At 41.1% G+C, this 20260-nt stretch overlaps 3 protein-coding genes across 4 annotated transcripts; 2 read left to right on the forward strand and 1 right to left on the reverse strand.

Moving 5' to 3' along the window:
• Window positions 1–223: 223 nt before the first annotated feature.
• On the reverse strand, window positions 224–2387 carry RB195_016738 (uncharacterized protein; the record flags this gene model as incomplete). Its single annotated transcript, XM_064183419.1, has 2 exons — window positions 224–277; window positions 2151–2387. The coding sequence occupies 2 exons, from the start codon at window positions 2385–2387 to the stop codon at window positions 224–226; spliced, it is 291 nt and encodes a 96-aa protein (XP_064039300.1).
• Window positions 2388–3607: 1220 nt separating this feature from the next.
• On the forward strand, window positions 3608–10727 carry RB195_016739 (uncharacterized protein; the record flags this gene model as incomplete). Of its 2 annotated transcripts, XM_064183420.1 has the most annotated exons (20): window positions 3608–3673; window positions 3742–3861; window positions 4420–4548; window positions 4624–4716; window positions 4782–4877; window positions 4935–5044; window positions 5410–5507; window positions 5888–5940; window positions 5983–6077; window positions 6129–6229; window positions 6625–6707; window positions 6771–6838; window positions 6914–7018; window positions 7672–7738; window positions 7804–7940; window positions 8001–8134; window positions 8855–8961; window positions 9019–9139; window positions 9657–9826; window positions 10575–10727. In XM_064183420.1, 20 exons carry the CDS (start codon window positions 3608–3610, stop codon window positions 10725–10727), a joined length of 2106 nt encoding a protein of 701 aa, XP_064039301.1. The 2 variants fall into 2 exon arrangements, with proteins under 2 accessions (XP_064039301.1, XP_013297080.2); XM_013441626.2 differs by lacking the exon at window positions 5888–5940 and having other exon boundaries at window positions 5410–5524.
• Window positions 10728–11374: 647 nt separating this feature from the next.
• Window positions 11375–17285, forward strand: RB195_016740 (uncharacterized protein; the record flags this gene model as incomplete). The annotated part of the gene is made up of 4 exons (XM_013441624.2): window positions 11375–11398; window positions 15090–15227; window positions 16356–16478; window positions 16644–17285. 4 exons carry the CDS (start codon window positions 11375–11377, stop codon window positions 17283–17285), a joined length of 927 nt encoding a protein of 308 aa, XP_013297078.2.
• Between the last annotated feature and the right edge of the window lie 2975 nt (window positions 17286–20260).

The raw sequence follows: 20260 nt of genomic DNA on the forward strand, positions 1-20260 counted from the left end.
ACTTACAGTATTGTTAAATATAGCACCACTACTATACTTTAGCAATCCTAGTAGTAGTCAATAATCCAAAAAAAGGAAGAACTTCACTTGAAAATACCACGAGGAAATGAGCGCAAGCGTTAATTGTAAAGATCCAGAGCACTGTTCACTCTGTCATCGGTTTTCTTCCGAAATGACATATAGACTTTGATCTCCTCTCACTAACCTCTTACTAAGGTGCTTGTCATAAAACCATCATTCTTTTCGCATCATAATTCCATGTTCGTGACTTCTCCTCCTGAAGCATAAATGAGTGAAGTAGGAGACGATACTATCATGCTAGGACGCACGATATCTAACAGTGATTAAGCTACAACTTTCCAGAATACGGTATTAAATGAATATGACTTTTAAGAGCAACGACCCGAATAATCCAAAGTTCAACTAGTAATCTAAGCAAAGTTTGTGACAGTTCTTAGGGACCACACTGTAAAAACACTCCGAGCAATGCTACGTTTTAAAAAGAATACTATTTTCCTTATCTTTTAGATTTTTTTTCCAGTGGAGATGATTCTACATAAAACTGTCCCAGAATGTCAATAAATCAAATATCTCAAGTCCATAGTGCTTCTTTAATCATCAAGCTAACTATGCCTTTATACCATTTCCACTTTAAAACTAGACATATTTGCATACATATTTATGAAATGTGAATATGAATCATGTAGCTGGATATGGAAAAATGTCCATGCATGAAAAATGTGAAAATAGCAGCATGCATTCGCATTCTGCAGAGAAAGGAGACACTAAACAAACAATACGACCAACTAAAAAGAGCCATTTTGATGTTAGAACTAATGCATTGTATTAAGTTGTCGAATAAAAAGAAAACGGTAAAAAGAAAGTGAATCCCCCAGTCGAAAATATTCAAGAAAATACAATGAAGAAAGTGCAATGGATGTTAAGATGTGGAAATATGCAATTATTCTACAAATAAGCAGTCAATAACAATTTCTCATATAGTCAGGTCAAAACGAGGTCTAAACCTCAGTGCAGTTGCGCAACGTTCCAAGCGGCACTGCAAAGCTAGTGACTGTGATCGGGATGGGACCCCACCTACGACTACAATTCGAGTTGCTCGCAACCATATGCTTAACCGCGCCGCTTCGAGCGCAGCCACTTACGCAACTGTACCGATTCCCATGTCAGTTTGATCGGACTATAGTAGGGTCAAAACGACATGAAGCACGGTGCAGTCGCATGCCAGCGCCTGCGTTCGAAATGGCACGGTGGAGCTCAGCGGTTAGGAGCTAGAAGGGACCCAGCTAGCACCGCATTTCGCGCGTGGTCCCACCTCGATTCGGACCGCCACCTTCACCGCGCCGCTTCGAGTGCAGCCGGCTACGCAACTGCACAGATTTCCATGTCATTTGGATCGGACTATATATGCTACTAGAAATGGAGCGCTCACCGACCATGAAGGTAGCATGAAAGAAGGTGGAGGTGTGTTCCTAACTATGATTCATCATTAGTTGTTGAATTTCAAAGTAACTTCAAGCGTATGCAAAATTAAACATAGACTCTTATGATGAAACTCAGTTAAGAATAGATCTTATAGTTTGTAAGGAAGTCACAACGATCGTACTACTCATAACTAGCAGAGAATCCATTTACTAGAGTTGTTCCTTTGTTTTTAAATGGATGATATTCCTGAAGTATATACCATACATTTAAAAAAAAAGGTTGTTTTGGGAACGCTAACGCTTCGAAGTGGTTATTCCTTGCAAACGTATATTTATAGCAGGTGATATTATTGAGTCCATATCCTCTCTTATTTCCTTTCTTGTGGGTTTTATTGTCTCATGGTTTGGTGTCACTCATTCCAGTATTCATATATTTTTCTTTTAATTTTTCTTCTTCACTGAGACCCCACTTTCATTCGTAAAAAGCATCTTATGAGCGTATAAATAAATAATTAAATGAAATTCTAGAATATGACCAACAACCCATAGAAAACCACTTGATTGCAAGCACTTAAGGTGCCGACTGAGGAAGTAAAAAGTGTAGAAAGTAGTAGTTAAAAAAAGTTTAAAAAAAGTGTAGTAAAAAAATCACAATGGTTACCTAATTAAAAAGAAAAGAAAAAAAAAATGAGTAAAGAAACCATATACCTCACTCCTCGTAGATGCGCGCCATTTATCCTCGCTCCGTGGTGTTGTCGCGCTCCGATGACAATCACGCGTTTTGAATTTCCTCGTGATGATTGTACTCACTCCATGATATTCGTAACAATCCCCTGGAGAGACGTTCCTCATGTCTTTGCCACTTTTATCTTTGTTTCTATGAAATATGGGAAAGAAATACGTTGTGTACTTAATGAGCATTCTAAAGAGCTTAACCCTATCCATCTAAAATTTTGGCGAACTCAAGACGTTTCCCTCCCCACACTATTTTTATACGAAATGAATTCAACGCTCATCGCTTTCGAAGCCAATTTCTGTTCAAGAGCTACTTTGGAGAGGATACAGCATGTATTTTCTATTTTATACGTTTAAATAGTATTTTTCGTTATGACTACAAGCAACAGAAGTTCTCTACGTAATTCAAATTTGTGGTTTGATCTAAAGATGTAAAGAGCACACGAAACGCTTCTCAGGTCTTGTTTTCGATATCCGCAGAAATTAAAGTAGCACTTTCAGGAGCGTAGAACAGTGGAACCTTTTTTTCTTTTTTTCATTTTTGTTCATCTCTCGTTTTGTTTTTGCACAATGAGTTTTATATAAAGAACTTATGTCTTCTCGCCCCAATATTGCGAAAACTACGTCTAATTCTCAATCTCCGGATGTTGTTTTTAGATTTTTAAACAGATCCTGCGCATCGGACCGTCTCTTTATTGTTACTTTTCAAAATCTTGACGGGTTGACAACAATCCTACTAACGTGAAGGCACTAAGGTGAAATCTGAAATGTAACTCTTTAAAATCCTGAATAAATAAGGCCTAAGCGATAACGGGATTATTTCTAGGTCATCCTTTCATTTCTGCTAAAATCTCTTTTATGTAAAGATTAATATGAGCGGTTTTGATTACGAATTCGAATGTGGTCCTTTCTCTTCCAAAAAAATATGCGACTATACCAATAATGCGTTTATGAAAACTGTCAGAAAGTGAAGATATTGACCAAAAGTGGTGAAATAAGCTTAACTGCTGGTCCTCTACGTATACATCAGGTCGAGTCAAAATGGCACGAAGCTCGGTGCAGTTGCCAATGTGGTTTTTCTTGAAGCGGTGCGGTACAGGTGGGACCTTTGCTATCACCGTTCATTGCTGCAGTTCCCGATGGTCCCACCTCGATCTTAGACGACAGGTCCGCTCGTATCGCTTGGAGAGCAGCCGCTTACGCAACTACACCGTCCCTCATGCCGTTTTCATCCGACTATAGCAGTCTCAACCATGGATTGGCAACAGCTACCTCTCTCCGCCGCAAATCCCGCCCCGCAGGCTACGAATACGAATCACTTACGCGCCGCTTGCATTATTTATTTATTTTTGATGGACGTTGAGTTTACAGATTTATTGGAAAGGAACCGAAGCACAACTTATGCTAAAATATACTAACTTTCTCGAGAAATGACGTTAACCACGGAAAAAGAAGAAGTGAAGGCTATACTAGACAATCTCTGCGAATTTTATCAGGTTAGAATATGGTCGATGATTTAGTTTTTCTAGTTTCTCCTCTTCTTATGAATTCTCTTTTTGTCTAGGCTGATTTAAAGAAAGTGAATGGAAGTGGAGCTTACAGAGAAAGGAATAGGAACGAACAGTCACGACCTAGTTTCCTTCCGTTGGCCAAAAAGATTTTTGACGACATACCTGCATCAAAGGTAGCTATATATCTTGTGTTCTTGTTTGCTTCACGTTGCATACATATAGTCGGTTCAGAACGACATGAAGCATGGTGCAGTTGCGTAGCCGGCTGCGCGATAAGCTGCGCGGTGGAGATAGCGGTTGGAATCGGGCTGAGACCATCGATGATAGCAGGGGTCCTCAGTCGATCCTAACCGCTATGCTCCACCGCACCGCTTCGAGCGCAACGGCTTACGCAACTGCACCGTGCTTCATGTCGTTTTGACTATACCGTACTTGGAGGGCCAGTGTGATTTTTTTTCTTTTTTTTTTCTTTCAACTCCGGGAAAATGTAGTTGGGATGGGGACACTCATTGGCGTGCTTATTACTGGACGCTCTGTCTTACTTTTTCCTTGTAACTTTAGCTTGTTTGTCGTCCTGACTGATTTTCTAAGACTAATGCTTAGGTCTTAGGGCCCCGACTGATAGCTATTCATTTCCAAAAATAAGGACGCCACTGAGTGACCCCCCCCCCCTCCCCTACTGCATTTTACCCAAGATATATTCTTGTTCCGTTAACGTTTTCGTATTCCAGGTTCCTGCTTTATATTTGGCGTTGTTCGAATGTGTGCCAGACTACGTCGCCACTCATAACCTTCAAACGCAAGTTGAAAATGAAAATGGGAGGAAAGCAATGTTTAGTGTGGAAGAGTTGCTACTAAACGTAATATTTTATGTTTAATATTTCATTCTAATTTAATTTGCTTCTTTTAAATTGATTTACACATGATTTTTACAGGTTATTATTCCTTACCAGCTACCTCATTCAGTGAAAGCGCAATGTTCTCATTCGTCAGAAGCTTGTTCTAGTAACAAGAAGAGTTCCAAAGGAGTTTGTGGTCTTCAACTGTGTTTAATTTTCTATATAAAATCTCAGCCGATCTAATTCATCTATAGGCTCATTACGTGCAAGTACCCGCTCGAGTGCGTTTGGAAATTGAGCATTCTGTTCGTCTGATGAGGCATTTCCTCCCAATCAAACTTCCCCCCGAGGTAGGTGGCCGATTTCATCAACATCATTTTATTTTTTCTCGTAATCTTTTGGTTCAGACGAAAATCTGGAGACAAATCCGATATATACTTGTTCCGTCTAACAACAAGGAAAAACTTCGCATGTTAGGGCCTGAAGTATCCGAAGCATTTATGAATGGTACGATAAGGTAAGGATTCAGGCCAGTGTAGTGTGTCTCTACAAGGTTATGTTCGAGTATAGTTTTATGATTTTATTGCCACAAAAAGACAATCAGAGTTTACTTGCTCTGCACTCTCTACATTAAGTGGATGAATTAAGTTTTAATTTTTGGAAACCCTCCACAATCACCTCATGTTTTGCGCTACATACAGAAATGCTTGATAATGAAGAGAAAGTAAATCCTAAACATATTTCAAGATTAGGTTTTATATTACTTTCCAGCAACATTTAATTCCTTTGTTTCTTGTCTTCACATCTTCTTCATAACTAGTGGAATCCTTTTATTTGAGGTGCTTTTTTTTCTCGCTCGATTACTTTTGATCATCTCTCCAGCTTTGCTGCTCTGACGTTTGCAATGAAGGATGACGTGCTGTCTCAATTCATAAGTGAACCATCTGCAATACTTCATGCCCTCTATCTGGGTCCGCTAGGTGCGCCGACTGTTGAGGTTTATTTACAAATCTTTATCCACATTCTGGTACGTCTTTTTCCGAGCCCAAGGACAACTTACCCCTTCATAGAGAGAAAAGGAAATTTGAGAAATTTTGTGGCATTTGCGCATAGTTTTTGTACTATCTCTCAAAAATTTAGTTTCTCTTAATGAAGTTGCCCAGAAAAAAAAAGACATAAAGGCGGTCACGAAATGCTTCACCCGAACTACCAATTCATAGATCAATAGTCTTAAAGTTGTGCCCTATGAAGGCAGACCTAAACGATGTGTTCCAGAAATTTTCTCTCAACATTAGGGATGAATTTATGCTTTTTTGTGTCAAGGATCAGATTCCTTATCCTCTAGTCGATTTTGTTGTAGGTGGGGTGGGTTGTCCAGGAATCCCCAGTTGTTGTCTTTGTGATCACTTCCAAGTTCGTTGTAGTTAATGTATTGTGTTAAGACGCATCGTTTAGGGTTTTGCGTCAGGAAGAAGTGCGGAATTTCGCAAGCAGTGTCGAGCTGTATTGAGCGAAGTTGAAATGGCTATGAAATCTCCCGAAGAATTTAGGTTTGCCGCTGAGTTTTGCACCGACATTATACGAAAAATTTTTGCTTGTAGTGCCCGAAAGTCTTCAAGTATTCGCGATGGTAATTTGGAGTTGTGCAGTTTCCATAATTTTCGACAAAATGCTCAGATTTTATTGCGTGATTTGAGAGGAGGTACGTGGAAGTTATTGTTGGTTTTTCGGGCTAGAACATAGATACGATGAGGAGGAGCCGGACCCTCCTCAGGTGAAGGGGGTCTAGTCCATGGGGTGCAGCAAGTGATGAGGATCCCTTTCCTAAAATGTGAAGAGTGTCGGAGCGCCGGCTCCGACTATCGCTTCTCTTTATCTTTTCTGTTTACTGTGGTTACTGAACATCCTCTTGCAAATTTTGCTTGTACAATTTCCTCTAGTTCGAAGATGTAAAAGTATCGAAGTATTATAGCGCTGAAAATATAATCGAATTAAAAGAAGGATTTAGTATAATCAGTCCTCCATGTTCTTCTTGAGAACTTTCTTAGATTTTTGAAAGAAACTCAGTCAGTTTCATCTACATTGACCTTTTTTTAGAATCGAAAGTTGACGCTATTATACCGATGGGATGGGCGTGTGCTGCATTAAAAAAGTTTGCTAGAAAGACATACGTGGAAAAGGTATCCGAATTCAGACTTTTCAAACTCTGCTGAATGTGACTGATTTTTTTTTTTTGCTTCTAGACATGGAAGGAAGAGAACTTATATGAGTTGATTTGGACTATAATGTGTCAACGGCCAAACTTGAAGAAGTACTGAATTATTATCTGAAAATATCTACCCATTTGCTTTGCTTTGTTACTTCGTTAACGAAAGACGTCGTTCAGATTTATTTGCGATCTACTTGAGAAAGATTTTCATGATTATGGTGCAGCGCGATACTGGCGTCGCATGCAACCTGCACTTATGCATCGCACAAGCATACGGAACAGGTCAGTTTTAGTTTCACTAAGTAGATAAATACTACTTTTGTTATGTACGAATTATCCTTTTGGATGATGTCGAGGAAAATCCTTGCATCGTAATGAGCACATTTCCGGAAAGTGTTTTTGGTATATGTGCAAGGGTTGCATCCATTTTTGCCCAATCAGCGACATCTGTCCGCTCTCCTATTGTTTACATTCATCTGCTACATGTTGTAAAGTAAGAAATAGTTATGCAAGGAAAGTGTCCTAATATCTAATGAGAGTGTTGTGCATACTTAAATATGCGCTTGAAGGAAACAGTCCACTTCGAATGGTTGAAATAGCTTATTACATGACTACAGAACGACTTGAATTAAAGGAGTAGTGCCGGTGAGAGTATAACAGAGTATTCGATTCTTTATCTTTTGAATGTTTGCTTGAAATCTGTACTGCTTTCATTTTACGTCTTTGTTTTGCATCTCAGCGATCGTTTTCTTTAAATCTTATATCATCTTCTGCATGGTTTTTTCCTTTAAAATCGACTTATCAATACTTAAGTGTTGGTAGTGTTATATATAACGTGAGACGTGAAAACTGACAAAAAAAAAAATCAAGTAGAGCCCGATTTTTCCTATTTTCGAGAAGTCTTTTTCTCCAGTCTTTGATCGTTCTTAGTTCAGAAATGAGTCCTTATACGATCCATTGCTACCTACAACGGATTACCTGAACTTCCTCTCCGATGTAAAGGTATGTAGCGCAACATCATATTTTTTGATCTGAACATTTGTATTACTGTAGTTTGATTTTCTCAGAACATCTCTTTTCTACACACGGCTGGTGACCTTCATTTACTTTCGGATGAACTGAAAACGCTCAGGAACAAAAACCCTGCCTCGCAATTAATTGTCGGCCTTGATGCTGAGTGGAGCGCCTATGTTGCTAACAGCAGGTATCTGTAGTTGAATCTCCACCTAAGATTCTTTGCAAGTACAAATATTTCGAAATTTAGGGCCACTATTTTACAATTGTCACTTCGTGATCGTGTTTTTATCATTGACTTGGACAATCGTGCAGAACTTCCCGCAAGCGCTCTGCGGGAGTTTTTCGACTTGTTATTTCTCGATAAACGGATCCTTAAGTTGGGTATGTTCTATTTGGTGTTTAGTTTACTGACAAATTCGTAGGACATGCAGAAGTACTTTCTTTCAACTAAACTCGATCTTCCTTTTTTTTATTCGACAGAAGCTAAAAGCAGCGGATCAACTACTTTTTTTGGCAAAGAAAATCTTGAGTTAACTTCAGACGTACTGCTCTTGGATAATGCCAATTCCATAGATGTATATGCAATTATAATTTTCAATTGTGTACCCGGATATGCAAAATTAAGATAAACTGGTCTTCAAAAGTTGTAACTCGAAACTGCCTACCTAAATTTAGGGTGCAGTTGTAAGTTTTGTTTTTTGATTTGCTCACGTTCCGATCTTGGAAAGAGGAATTTCGCTGAGAACGTCCTCACAGGATGATCGTCTGCAAAGGTTTCTGCTTCTACTACCTTCTCCTTCATATTTTTCTAGTAAATACACGATTTATTATGATTGGTTGAGACATCTTCCCCAGTCAAAACATCTTGGAGTAGCTGAGATGAAGCCCTAATTATTGCTAGCTAAGCTAAAATCCCAGTCCTTCGACATTTATGAAAGTTTTCCATGCTTAGTGTATTTCCCTATTCCCCCGCTGTAATTTTAATTTTTTTATTTTGTTCTGGTTTTCGGAACACTCAATCCAATTGATCATCCAAGGTAACGGCGTGGAGAAAGTATCTCATTTCAACGCGACTTTTTCCCAGCTTTCTATATTTTTCAGGATTCCAGTTCAATGAGGATCTCGTACAGATGCGCGCTGCAGTACCTCACTGTCGAGCTTTGTTCGAGCCTGAAAATGTTGTATGTGTAGGAAGAATGGTTGCAGAGGTACACCCTAATTTTTTTTAAAGATAATTTTGTGAAGTAAAATTGTCTTTCCTTCAGTTGCTTGAACGAACAGAAAAATTAGAAGACTGCGACGTTGTGCTAAATGAGATACTTCCACCGGCACCCGTAAATGAGGAGCCAGAGCAACCAGAAAACACGGGGGAGGAGAATGCAGAAAGTTAGCTGAAATTTTCTTTTTGCTGAATTCTACCTTTGGTCTGTGTCATTGCGTATTCACCACATGACAGTCTGGAATTCGTTACCGTTGCGTTTTCGTTGGAATGAAGATATAGGATATATAAAATGCTTGGTGTTCATCAATTTCTCTTTGTTGCACCAACGCATTCGACTTCAATTCAGAATTTTTTGAAGTTTCAAACGTGCATAGGTCTTATGTAATGAAATGCGGGGGCCAAGCTACATCTTGAACCACTTTTTTTATCTTCCAATTTATCGCTGCAAGGGGATGAAAATTGTTGATTGGCCTAGGACGATTTTGAACCTTCGACCGGGAACGTTCTTTCACTGCACCGCAATCTCCCTAAATAAATATTTTTTGCATGGTCAGCTGCTCCTTACACAATCTTAAAACCAGATATGATCCATTCAAGTTACAAGTCCAAGTATACAGTACACAAGTTTGCGCACCCTTCGTTTGAATCCTACTTCCTCGCTCCTTTTTATGGCAATTTTAGATCCTACCGAGACAACCGCACCACCCCCGAAGGGGCAGCAAGGCGAGTCAGTCATGCAGCGCACTGTGAATCGAGGATTGTCCTACATGTGTGAACGAGTACTGGGTCGTCCGCTTGATAAAACGGAACAGTGCTCAGTTTGGGATCGTCGACCGCTTCGCTCATCACAGGTGAGTTTTTTCGATTACTGATTAGGTCCTTAAAATGGTTTCCACCACTATGCATTCATAAGACCATCGAACAAGTAGTACACTCGCGGATTTGTATGACAAATCCACTTGAACATTTAAATCCGCTACTTTTACTGTAGTTACTAATGATAATCGTATCTTAAGAGCGCCTCATTCGTTCCTGAACTTCTTTCATAGCTATTTTGTCATCCTTTTTTTTAATATCTAATATCCGTAACTTTCGAAGTGTTAGAAAGTTAGTTTCCGCAGAGGAATTTGCGAGCTATTATATTTGGACAGTTGTTGTCCGTTTTACAATGGTTAGAAGTAATTGCACGCTTGTTTTCTATATCTGTTTGTGATCATTCACTTCTTACTCGGCCATTCATATAGATCTGCTGCACAGGTCAATCAATGATTCACACTTTTTTGTGAGATGTTCTTCCTTCTATTTGTGATAATTGTTCCATTCTCATTTTACTTTTCCTCATGAAATAACTGGAAAGCTTTCCGCTTATGCGGCTAAATCATTTTTGCAAACGGCCTTTGTAAAAATTAAGGCATATTCGAAAAGATGGTTCGTACCACTTTGTCTGTTAGTGAAGCATTGCCAAGTATTACAAGAGAATGCCTGCTCATATGTCAGTAACCTGGCGCTCATGTCAGCATGGTGATCATACTTTACTTTTTACTTTTGCGTCGGCCTCAACAAAAAAAACTTCTTTTCCTTTCATCCAATTTTTTTCAGCTGAGGTACGCTGCGATGGATGCTTATTGCTTGGTCCTGATTTATGATGTTTGTTGTCGATGGGCACAACGCTTAGATGTGTCTATTGAAGATATTTTAAAACAACAAGAACCTATTCGTGTGTCACCACCGCTTCTTAGCGAAGAGTTTTAATTGTTTAGAAAATGTTTTACAATTCTGTTCTCTTTACACTCATTGATATAAACATTCCCACGGCAGTTCCCCTTTTACAGGGACGATAGTACTAGCAAGTTTATGTTTAGATTGCTAACTAACATATTCTCGCTGGATATTTATAAATCCAGCATTGTAGACTTCTTTTCAAATTTCTCACATAAGTTTGTCCTGTGTTCACATTTTTTAACATAGTTTGTCGTTTGTACTATAAATTATCGATTAGTTGATTTGAAGACAGTTGGTAGGGAGATACTGTTGAAGAGAATATTTATAAAAACGTTTTTGTTTCCTTTCAAACATGCTCACTCCTCATGTAGTTTTTTTTTTCCAGTGATACGCACATATTCGATAAAATCGTAAGAACTTTTTTTATGTCATATGTTTAATGTCTTGGCCTAGAAGACAGTAATTATGAAACGAGTGATGCGCCACTTTTGCATCGTCTGTCATGACGAAGAGGACGAGATCGTCAAGATCCAGTTCCATAGGCAATCCGCACATCCTCGAGACCCTGATGGAAGTTGAAGTAAACGACGAGTTTTGAACGGTGAAAAAAGGAGAAACGGTTCAGTCCGTCGTTATTCACGATATAAAAGCTGTACCGCTCGTAGCCAGGAACTGTTATGGATTCCGATAGCAAAATCAAGGTGAGTCTTTCTCCGTTCTGTTTGATGACAATTTAGTGTGAAGTTTAACCTTCTCTCTGTGTTCTTCACGCTATTCTGAGATGGAAACAGCAAGAACACAAAACAGTTGCTTGGAACTTCTTTGTTGCGGGTAAATTAGTGTTGCAATTTGATCTTTTTTCTTTTTGGAATTCATTTTTTCAAATACATTTGAGTAAGCATTGGGGTAGGTCATAGGTGCGATGGGGGAGAAGCCGAACTCTCCTCAGGTGAAGGGGGTTTAGCCCATGGGGTGCAGCTCAAGTGAGCTCAAGTGAGGTAATCTCACCAATCGTTTAAAAGTGAAGGAGGTCTCTTCCTCAGTCGTTCAAAGGGTGTCAGAGCACCTGGTCCCATTATCGCATCTATGCGGTATGTGTGTATGCGGCAGTCGGTAAGAGGTTCTGCTTTGGCTCCACGATCGTTGTATGGCTCGAAACTGCCCTAGTGCAAAACAAACCTTTCATCCTTCCGGGGTCGATAAATTGGTGCCAGACCTGTCTGGCAGGATAAAACACTAACTTAATTATCGGGTGGCCTTCGAAAGTCATTGTATAGGTCATCACGTACCCTAAGACCTTAATGATTACGAATTGCAGTGAAACGCGTTGACGCATCCCAAGCGTATCGATACGCCAGAGGCTTTAGAGAGAGGAAGCATGAAATAAAGAGCGTGTACAAAAAAGGAAACAAAAAAAACCTCAGAAATCAACTTAGAATACGGCTGGTTTCTAGTGCATCTCTCAGGGACACACCAAATTGAATATCAGATATTCTCGTACTGGGAAGATTGAAATGATGTTGACATTCTGTTCGCTAATTCGAACGATTCTATATTAGTCTTAGTCAAAACCTGATTTAGGTCGCATGTGGCGTAGGAAATTTCGTTCGAAGCGTTCGAATGCGCCCTCTAATTGTTCGCGGGTAACTCCAAGCGTCCTCGAACTTCAATTCCTCATTTCACACACCTCTGGCGCTCATAAGTTACTGTAAAGCTACAAACCCCAAACGATTCTGAACTGAACTGAACGCGGTGGTGCATTGATTAACACCAAGCACTGTTGTTTTTATGCTCTGTAGAAAAAAAAACTTTAAGGAGGACTAAAACAACTGGCAATGGTCCTATAACAAAATGAAGGTAGTAAAACTGTCTAACAGCTTAATTAAGTAGGAAATCCAATCCAAGAAAAAAAAAGTAACAAAACACGGCAACTGAACTAAATCACAGATCATCCGGAGCACGCATATATAAAAGGAAAACTGCCTTTAAATCGACTCGGGATGCGCCAACGAGTTTTACTGCGTTCGTAATCGTTGAGGCATCAGGACCCGTTTGGACTACAAATGACTTGCGGTGGCTCGCCGATGGGTAATGGTTTTTCCCCCGGACAAGTCTGTTACCAATTTATCGACCCCAAATGCAGCGTTCTGCAATCCTGGGTCCAGGATTTTCCAGGATTGCAGAACGCATATATAACTGCCTTTAAATGACCGACCGAACAGTACTTTGAGTCCCTGGTTCGAGATGATCCGAAATCCTGGATGTTTGGATCTCCCCTAGACAATGTAGAGTTCGAGTTGTAGATAACGAGTATGAGCGTGGCATCGCTCAGTTCCCTTAGTTCTCCTGAAAAAAGGAGCTCAATTGGGAAACAACCTTAGTTCCTACGAGGTACGTTAGAACGCGCCACTCTTCTACTCACTAGGGTATATTCAGCGGCCTGTTGGTTCCTTTGAATAGGAAATGGAACTTTCGACCGCTCGCTCAAGGACCTGGGGCGTGTACAATGGTGGCGCGTTACAACGTACCTCGTAGGAACTAAAGCCGCTTCCTTTTTCTCAGGATAGTTAGGAAAAATTGAGCGGCGCCACGCCTATACATGTACTCTACATCCACATCCCGAAGTTTATACTGTCCAGGAGAGATCCAAACATCGAAATTTCCATGATACGCTTTCTTTAACACATGGACGATGAACCGGTTTTCTACATATCTGCCGAATGGGACTACGCGTACTTTTTTGCGCGTTAATTGTACTAGCCTGTATCGTCGGAGAGTGCCCTAGAAAACAAACGATTCTCACTTGGTGCGGAACTCACAGCGAAAGCGTGAAGTTTGATTAGTGGATTGCTGGCGCTGTTCGTGGTTCCGCTCATCTTACCCTAATCGTCGTAAAAGTGGCGTGGGAACCGATTTAGTTCCTACGAGGTACGTAAGAACGCGCTTCTATGTACAGCAGTCGGTCCCCTCAGCAGTCTATTCCTTTGTCTCACATGCATAAGCTGGTGAGAAGACATCACTAATCTTCTACTGCTCGCACTTGGATGCGGCGCGTGCAGAAGGATAGCGCGTCGCAACTGAAATCGTCATTGAAAAACATCGCATCGTCTTCTACGCCGTTTTTTTACGACGATTGGGGGAAAAATGAGAGGAACCACGTTGGTTTTCCTAAACTGTTACCCAAACTCTACGTTTTCACCGTGGGTTCCGCACCAGGTCAAAATCGTGATACGCTGCCTTTAATCCACTTTAGGCAGGTTCATTTCGTTAGTTACTTTTACACTTTTTATGGACTTTTACAATTGCAAAAAATTAAGTTATTCTGTTATTGTTATTGTTATTAGTTATTTAAAAGAAATAAAAATAAAGTAGTGGTTAGTGAACGAGGACATGATCACGGAAGGAGTAACAGAAGTAACGCGGCCCCTTATCATACTTCGCCATAGCCTCAACAATCAAATAAACAGAAATGTTAGCAATTATTTCGATCGATCTGAGACTTGCCTAAAATCTGGAAAGAATACCTTAGTATGTTTCTTTCCCAGAAAATTCCATTTTACAGATTCCACAGATTTGTAACTGGGATAAATGGGAATAGCATCCAAGACAAATTTAAGGAAAATGAATAGGTTAGCTATGGACATTTCAGAAGAAAGGAAAGCAAAGAGTAGTTATACGTGAAAATGGGGTGGTCGCGTCCTTATTGATCATATTTCCTCTCGTGATCTACCTTGATTCATTTACGCAATTAGCAGAACAATTCAGAGAATTCATAAGATCTTCTTCGACTAGGTCACATCTGTGAACCATGAAATGAGGACGTTGTGTTCTTTGTGACCTTTGTTTATGTTTACATTTTATTAGTTCAGCAGTTTAAAGGCAGTATACAACGAAATTGACTACGTTGTTTGTACACGAAAAGATAGTGTTAGAGGTGTAGTAGATCACGAGTGTGATCGTGTTCACGTTCAATTATTCTTGATCGTTCTTAAAAACGTCGTGAGAAACGGCCCTCCAGTACGAATCTCCCAACGAGACAACTTACAGCGCCACCTCTGTACACAATTCCCTTTAGCAGTCCCTCTATTGGCTTCACCTGAGCAAGCCGCTGGGAAGACCTCATTGATTGTTGCTCGCTAGGTTGCAGGCGCGGGGCGTCCAGAAGCGCGGCGTACTATAGTGTCCCGTAGAAAAATTCGAACACGAAGGCCGATTCCTACGTTGTTTTTCAGGGCGATTAGGGCGAATTGAGCTTGGCGACGCTCATACATGTAATCTACATCCGCTAATCTTATATTTTTATTGAGATATCAAACAAAATCGTCTTGTTTTCTTGATGTGTTCATGTGATCTGTTCACAGTTTGACCTCTATCGATCTTTTTTTTTCTCAGGCATATCGTATAGTCGGTTATGCGGCCGTAGTATTCTCAACCTGTGCTATTCTATCCGTATGTGTCACATTACCGGTCGTCTATCACTATGTGCAGAAAGTTCGTCGACAAATGCAAGGCGAAATGCTACAGTGTCAGGTACATCCATTATTTCTCTTTTTTTCCCTGAAATTATTTAATTAGATTATAATTTTATTTCAGCGTTTGCAGCGTTATATGCCTAATTTCATCGCAAAATTAAAAAAGTGAGATTTGCTGATACGAATCAATCACACAAAAACAAAACAAAAAAGGAGTACTTCCAACATTTCTAGAAAAGCGGCTACAGTTCACAATGTTACTGTTTTAGCATTCAATAACAGTCGATTTTAGCTTTTCAGTTTCTACAACACAATGTTTGAACTGGTAATTTAATAAATAGTAATAATAATAACTTAATAACTTTTAACTAGTAATTAGTAGCTACGAAATGGGACGTAATTTGTACAGTTTTGAATGATAATTAGTCAGAAAACGAATTTTGAAGCTACAATCACTGGTGTACCATCGAGACGCTAAGGTAAGATATTTTCGTTTACCACGAAAAAGATTAACAGTAGGGTCATAATAACCTTAATCCTGATGTGGTTGCGTGTGAATAACTGTGCTCCAAATAGCGCGGTCCCGTTGAAACCACCGTGCCGCATCAGACGCAGCCGCTTACGCAACTGCTCCAAACTTCAGGTCGTTCTGATCCGACTGTATTCCTTATTTTTACATTCTGAAAAATTGGGACGTCTTCAAGAAAAGTAGAGCTGGAGGAGTAAATCATGAGTATGAATGCGCTAATGCTCGGTTCCCATAATCGTCCTGGAAAATGGCGTGCGAAACGAGCTTGGCGATCGAATTCTCCTACGAGGCACGTGGTAACATGTCACATCCGCGACGCAGTAGCACGCGCAGCGTCCGTTGTCGAGCGGGTTGTCATTGGACGAGTTACGCTGTCACTCTCGCTCGCCTGGCATCCGTTCGGCAGCCGGGATCGCCAAGCTCGTTTCGCTCGTTTTCCAAGCGTTTTTTTTTTTCAAGACAGTCAGAGGGAATTGAGAGTGATCGCACGCACACTTGTGACATCTGCTCCTAACTCTATTTTATTGAGGTCCCAACACCTTCAAGTTCTTGGACGCTTACTTTGAAATTTATACTAGCCCCTTTCCCTTAGTATTTTTCTTTTGTACCTTAATGATTATCTATAGAAACTGTAGAAATATATGTTCTAGCTTCCAGATAAATGCCAGATCTCTGTGGTCTGATGTAAGGACTTTTCGCGACACCTCCAATCAGACGTTCGTTCGTGGCGCACGCGAAGTTGAAGTATACGGAGTTGAGGCAGATGCTGAAGTGAACCAGGTGAGGTTGCTCACTCACTTAGACCGTGCGTTACAAATTTGCAGCTTTTGACTGATCAAAATTGCATTTTAATTATAACGCACGTCAGATTATCACCATAATAGAGTACTATACAACTATACGTGGATACTGTAACGGATAGCATTGTGCGTTAGCTATTTATAGGTGAGCAACACTGTGGAGGAAGATAAATGCGATAATTGCTGTCTGCCTGGACCAGAAGGACCAGTGGGACAACCTGGAAGGCCAGGAAAACATGGAATCCCCGGAACAGCAGGAATGCCAGGGAAACCAGGACGTGCACCAACACAACCATGCGAACCGTTCACACCTCCACCATGTCCACCTTGCCCACAAGGACGTCAGGGACCTCAAGGTCCAGCAGGACCACCTGGTAATAGCGGACTTCCCGGAGACGTAGGACCTAAAGGTGAACCAGGACCACCAGGTGCACCTGGTGTTCAGGGTAGACAGGGCGCTCCCGGCATGTTAGGAAAAACTGGACCTGCTGGTGAACCTGGCGAACCCGGAGTCGTTGAGACTCCTAAGCCTGGACCGAAAGGAGAACAAGGAGATCCTGGACTGGAAGGATTACGTGGACCTCCTGGACAAGCGGGTAACGATGGGAAACCTGGTTCTCCAGGAGAGGTTGGACCTCCGGGTGAACCAGGACTGCATGGTGACGATGGCAGTCCAGGCAATAGTGGAAGAGCAGGGAATCCCGGTCGTCCTGGAGAACGAGGGATTTGTCCAAAGTATTGTGCTGAGGATGGTGGCATATTTTTCGAAGATGGGACAACTCGTTGACTACTCATTTCTTATTCATTCGTTCCGTCATTTGAGAATAAACTTTTTCTGGTGGTGTCGAGTACTGTATGAGTTGATAAATACTCCATATAAAGATGTATTTGTAGAATCGTTTTGTGGGAAAAAAAAACATGTCGAAAAAAAAGAGTAGGCAAGAAACTACACAGTCAGCTGCTCAGATTAAACAATTCTCGATTCTGTTCACTTATTTCCGCTTTTTCCGTTTCACTGAAGTTAAAGGCATCACCCCACGAATCTGAAGTGGTGCAGATTCCAGGTGAAGTATTCATATACGGGATGGGAGACTATGGAGATGGGGGTGATTCCGTCCATTTCTTCCTAATTGCCGTAAAAAACGCCCCGGAAGATGCGGCGCCGCACAAGGCTGGCGCGCTCCAGTCGAACTCCCTGTAGGAAATAGTGCGACAAAACGCCTGAAGCCGTATCTTCCGGGCCGTTTTTCACGGCAATTAGGAAGAAATGGACGGAATTACCCCCCTCTCCATAGTCTCCCATCCCGTATACGAATACTCCACCTGAAATCCGTACCACCTCAGATTCGTGGAGTGATGCCTTTAATTCAACTCGATTTAGCAGAAGTTTAATATGGTACGGGTTTTTGTAAGTTTCCAGCTGAGCAAAGTTTTTTTTTCTTGTTGCTTATTTATTTCATGTTATTGGAACGAAATAATCAGATCTCTGAAGATCGCAATTTTACAAGCATATAGATGTATTTGTAAAATGAACATTACTGTACTTTACAGTTGCTTAAATGACTTTAATTCAACTAACAGTTTGATTCAAGATAGAATAGAAGTAAATTATGATGATGCAGAACAAATGATTTTGATAGAGTCGGGTTCAAGGGACATGAAGCGTGGTGCAGGTGCGTAGGCAGCGCGGCAGAGTGTCAGCGGTATGGATCGAGATGAGAACATCGCTAGCTCCACTTGAACTGCCAAGATGAACTGGTGCCATGGGACCGGCTAAGGTCCCAGCTCGGTCGCAATCACCGCGCTGCTTCCCGAGCAGCCGCTTACGTACCGGCACCGGACTACAGATCGGTTTAGTGGGACTGTGACTGTATTGCACGTGGTTCGGAAACGTTACTTAGCAACCGTCCAGCTGATTATTATTATTTTTTTTTGAAAACACTTTGAAAAAGGTGTTGGAATCCGTTGAAGAAGAACTTTGAGATCGTCTTCCTTTTTCTGATCTGAAAGGGCTCGTTTTCATCCCTTTCCAGCAAGACCAGCCTAGAAGAACCACTATGGTACTTGCTGCATGACAATCGGCTCAAAAGGCCCAATTTGTGGTTTAATTGTGTAGGCGGTGATGTTCGTGGTGGGACTCTCGTTGGTGCCAGTCTAGTGGCGAACTTGAGCGACGTCTTCATTACACTTCGTGCTCAGGTCCATACGCAATTGCAGCCCAAGTCAGATCATTTTGACTCAGGTATGGTTGGGTCAAAACGACATGAAGCACGGACAGTTACGTAAGCAGCTGCACGCTCGAAGCGGTGCGGTGGAGACAGCGGTCGGAATCGAGGTGGGACAATGATAAACTGCAGCGATGGTGGCGGTAGCGATGATCCTTACACGATCCGAACCGCTATGCTCCACTGCGCTGCTTCGAGCGCGCAGCCGTTCGCGCAACTGTCCGTGCTTCATGTCGTTTTGACCCAACCATATACTCGGATCAAAGTCAGGATCAGGGCAAGTGTAACGCAGTCGGTAAAAGGTTCCACTGTGATTGCACGATGGTTCGGAACCGCTCTAGTGCCAACCAATACTCCAATCCCTCATTATATAGGCACGTTCGTAAACCTCAAACGATTCTGAATTGAAATGAACGAGGTGGCGCAATCCCAGGTGGATTGATTAACGCCAGATACTTTATCCTTATACTATTGCGTTGTTGCGATTCGCGTATGGCTTTCACGATAGGATTTTGCCTGGCTACAGTACATAACGAGTGTTTAGATGGAATTTTATGCAGATTCATCCATCCGTCAAATAAGAATTTATAATGAAAGGTGAGTCAATATGGCGAATGTTTACTGCTCTATCCACTCTTTTTGGCAACGCACGCTTTTGTTGATATAGCTTGAATTTATGTAACTATGCATACAATGATGATAACCTCTATTCGAAGAGTTATTTACATCATGTGGGAGTTTGTTGACATAAGTTTATGCTCATTTCGTCTGCAGAAGCGCTTTAGCAATGCGTTTGAGCAGAAGAAATTCGTGACATCGGTGGTAATCGATAAATAATGTTCACCCGCCAACTGCTCTCGACAATATGTCATCTTCCAAACATTTCTGGAACTTTGTTGTTTACGGTTCTGGGTCCAAACGAATGAGATCTGGATTTAGAGAAAAAACGGGAGGATGTAGTTAGGGGTTGAGGGGGATGAGGAACGGGGAGTTAGAGGCACTCAATCTGAAGCACTCTTATTTCTGGGATCTCTATCTTCCTTATTTCTCTCACTAGCTTTAGCCTACATGACACAGTTCCTCCAATACTAATGCTTAGGTTTTAGAGCGCCGAATTATCCCAGTTATTTACTTCCGCAGCAATAAGATCGTGGTCTAATCCACCTCTCCTCCTCCAGCCAGGAAAAAAACTACTCTTAACCGAAAAAATGAGTATTTTTATGTTTTTCGATTTACGTGTTCGACACAGAAACGGGGCGATGTCTTGGTTCGAGCGTGATGTCCCTGCTATCTCCAGGAAAATTTCCGGATGAAAAAATCTTCGCATCTGATGGAGGGATCACAAACTTGGAAAGAAATTAAGGTGCAGTGATTTCTAGAATATACCAAGAGATTCCAAGATTTATGACCAACGTATTTTGTGTGTCGCATTGTGTAAATGCACTAGACTTCTTAAACTTTTCCCTTGGGTCCATATACTGCTATGTGAGCTATATTTAAATTGTCCTAGTGGATATCCTGGATCTTGTGCTGCACG

The sequence above is a fragment of the Necator americanus genome, chromosome II (assembly GCF_031761385.1).
Source record: "Necator americanus strain Aroian chromosome II, whole genome shotgun sequence".
NCBI classification, from domain to species: Eukaryota; Metazoa; Nematoda; class Chromadorea; order Rhabditida; family Ancylostomatidae; genus Necator; species Necator americanus.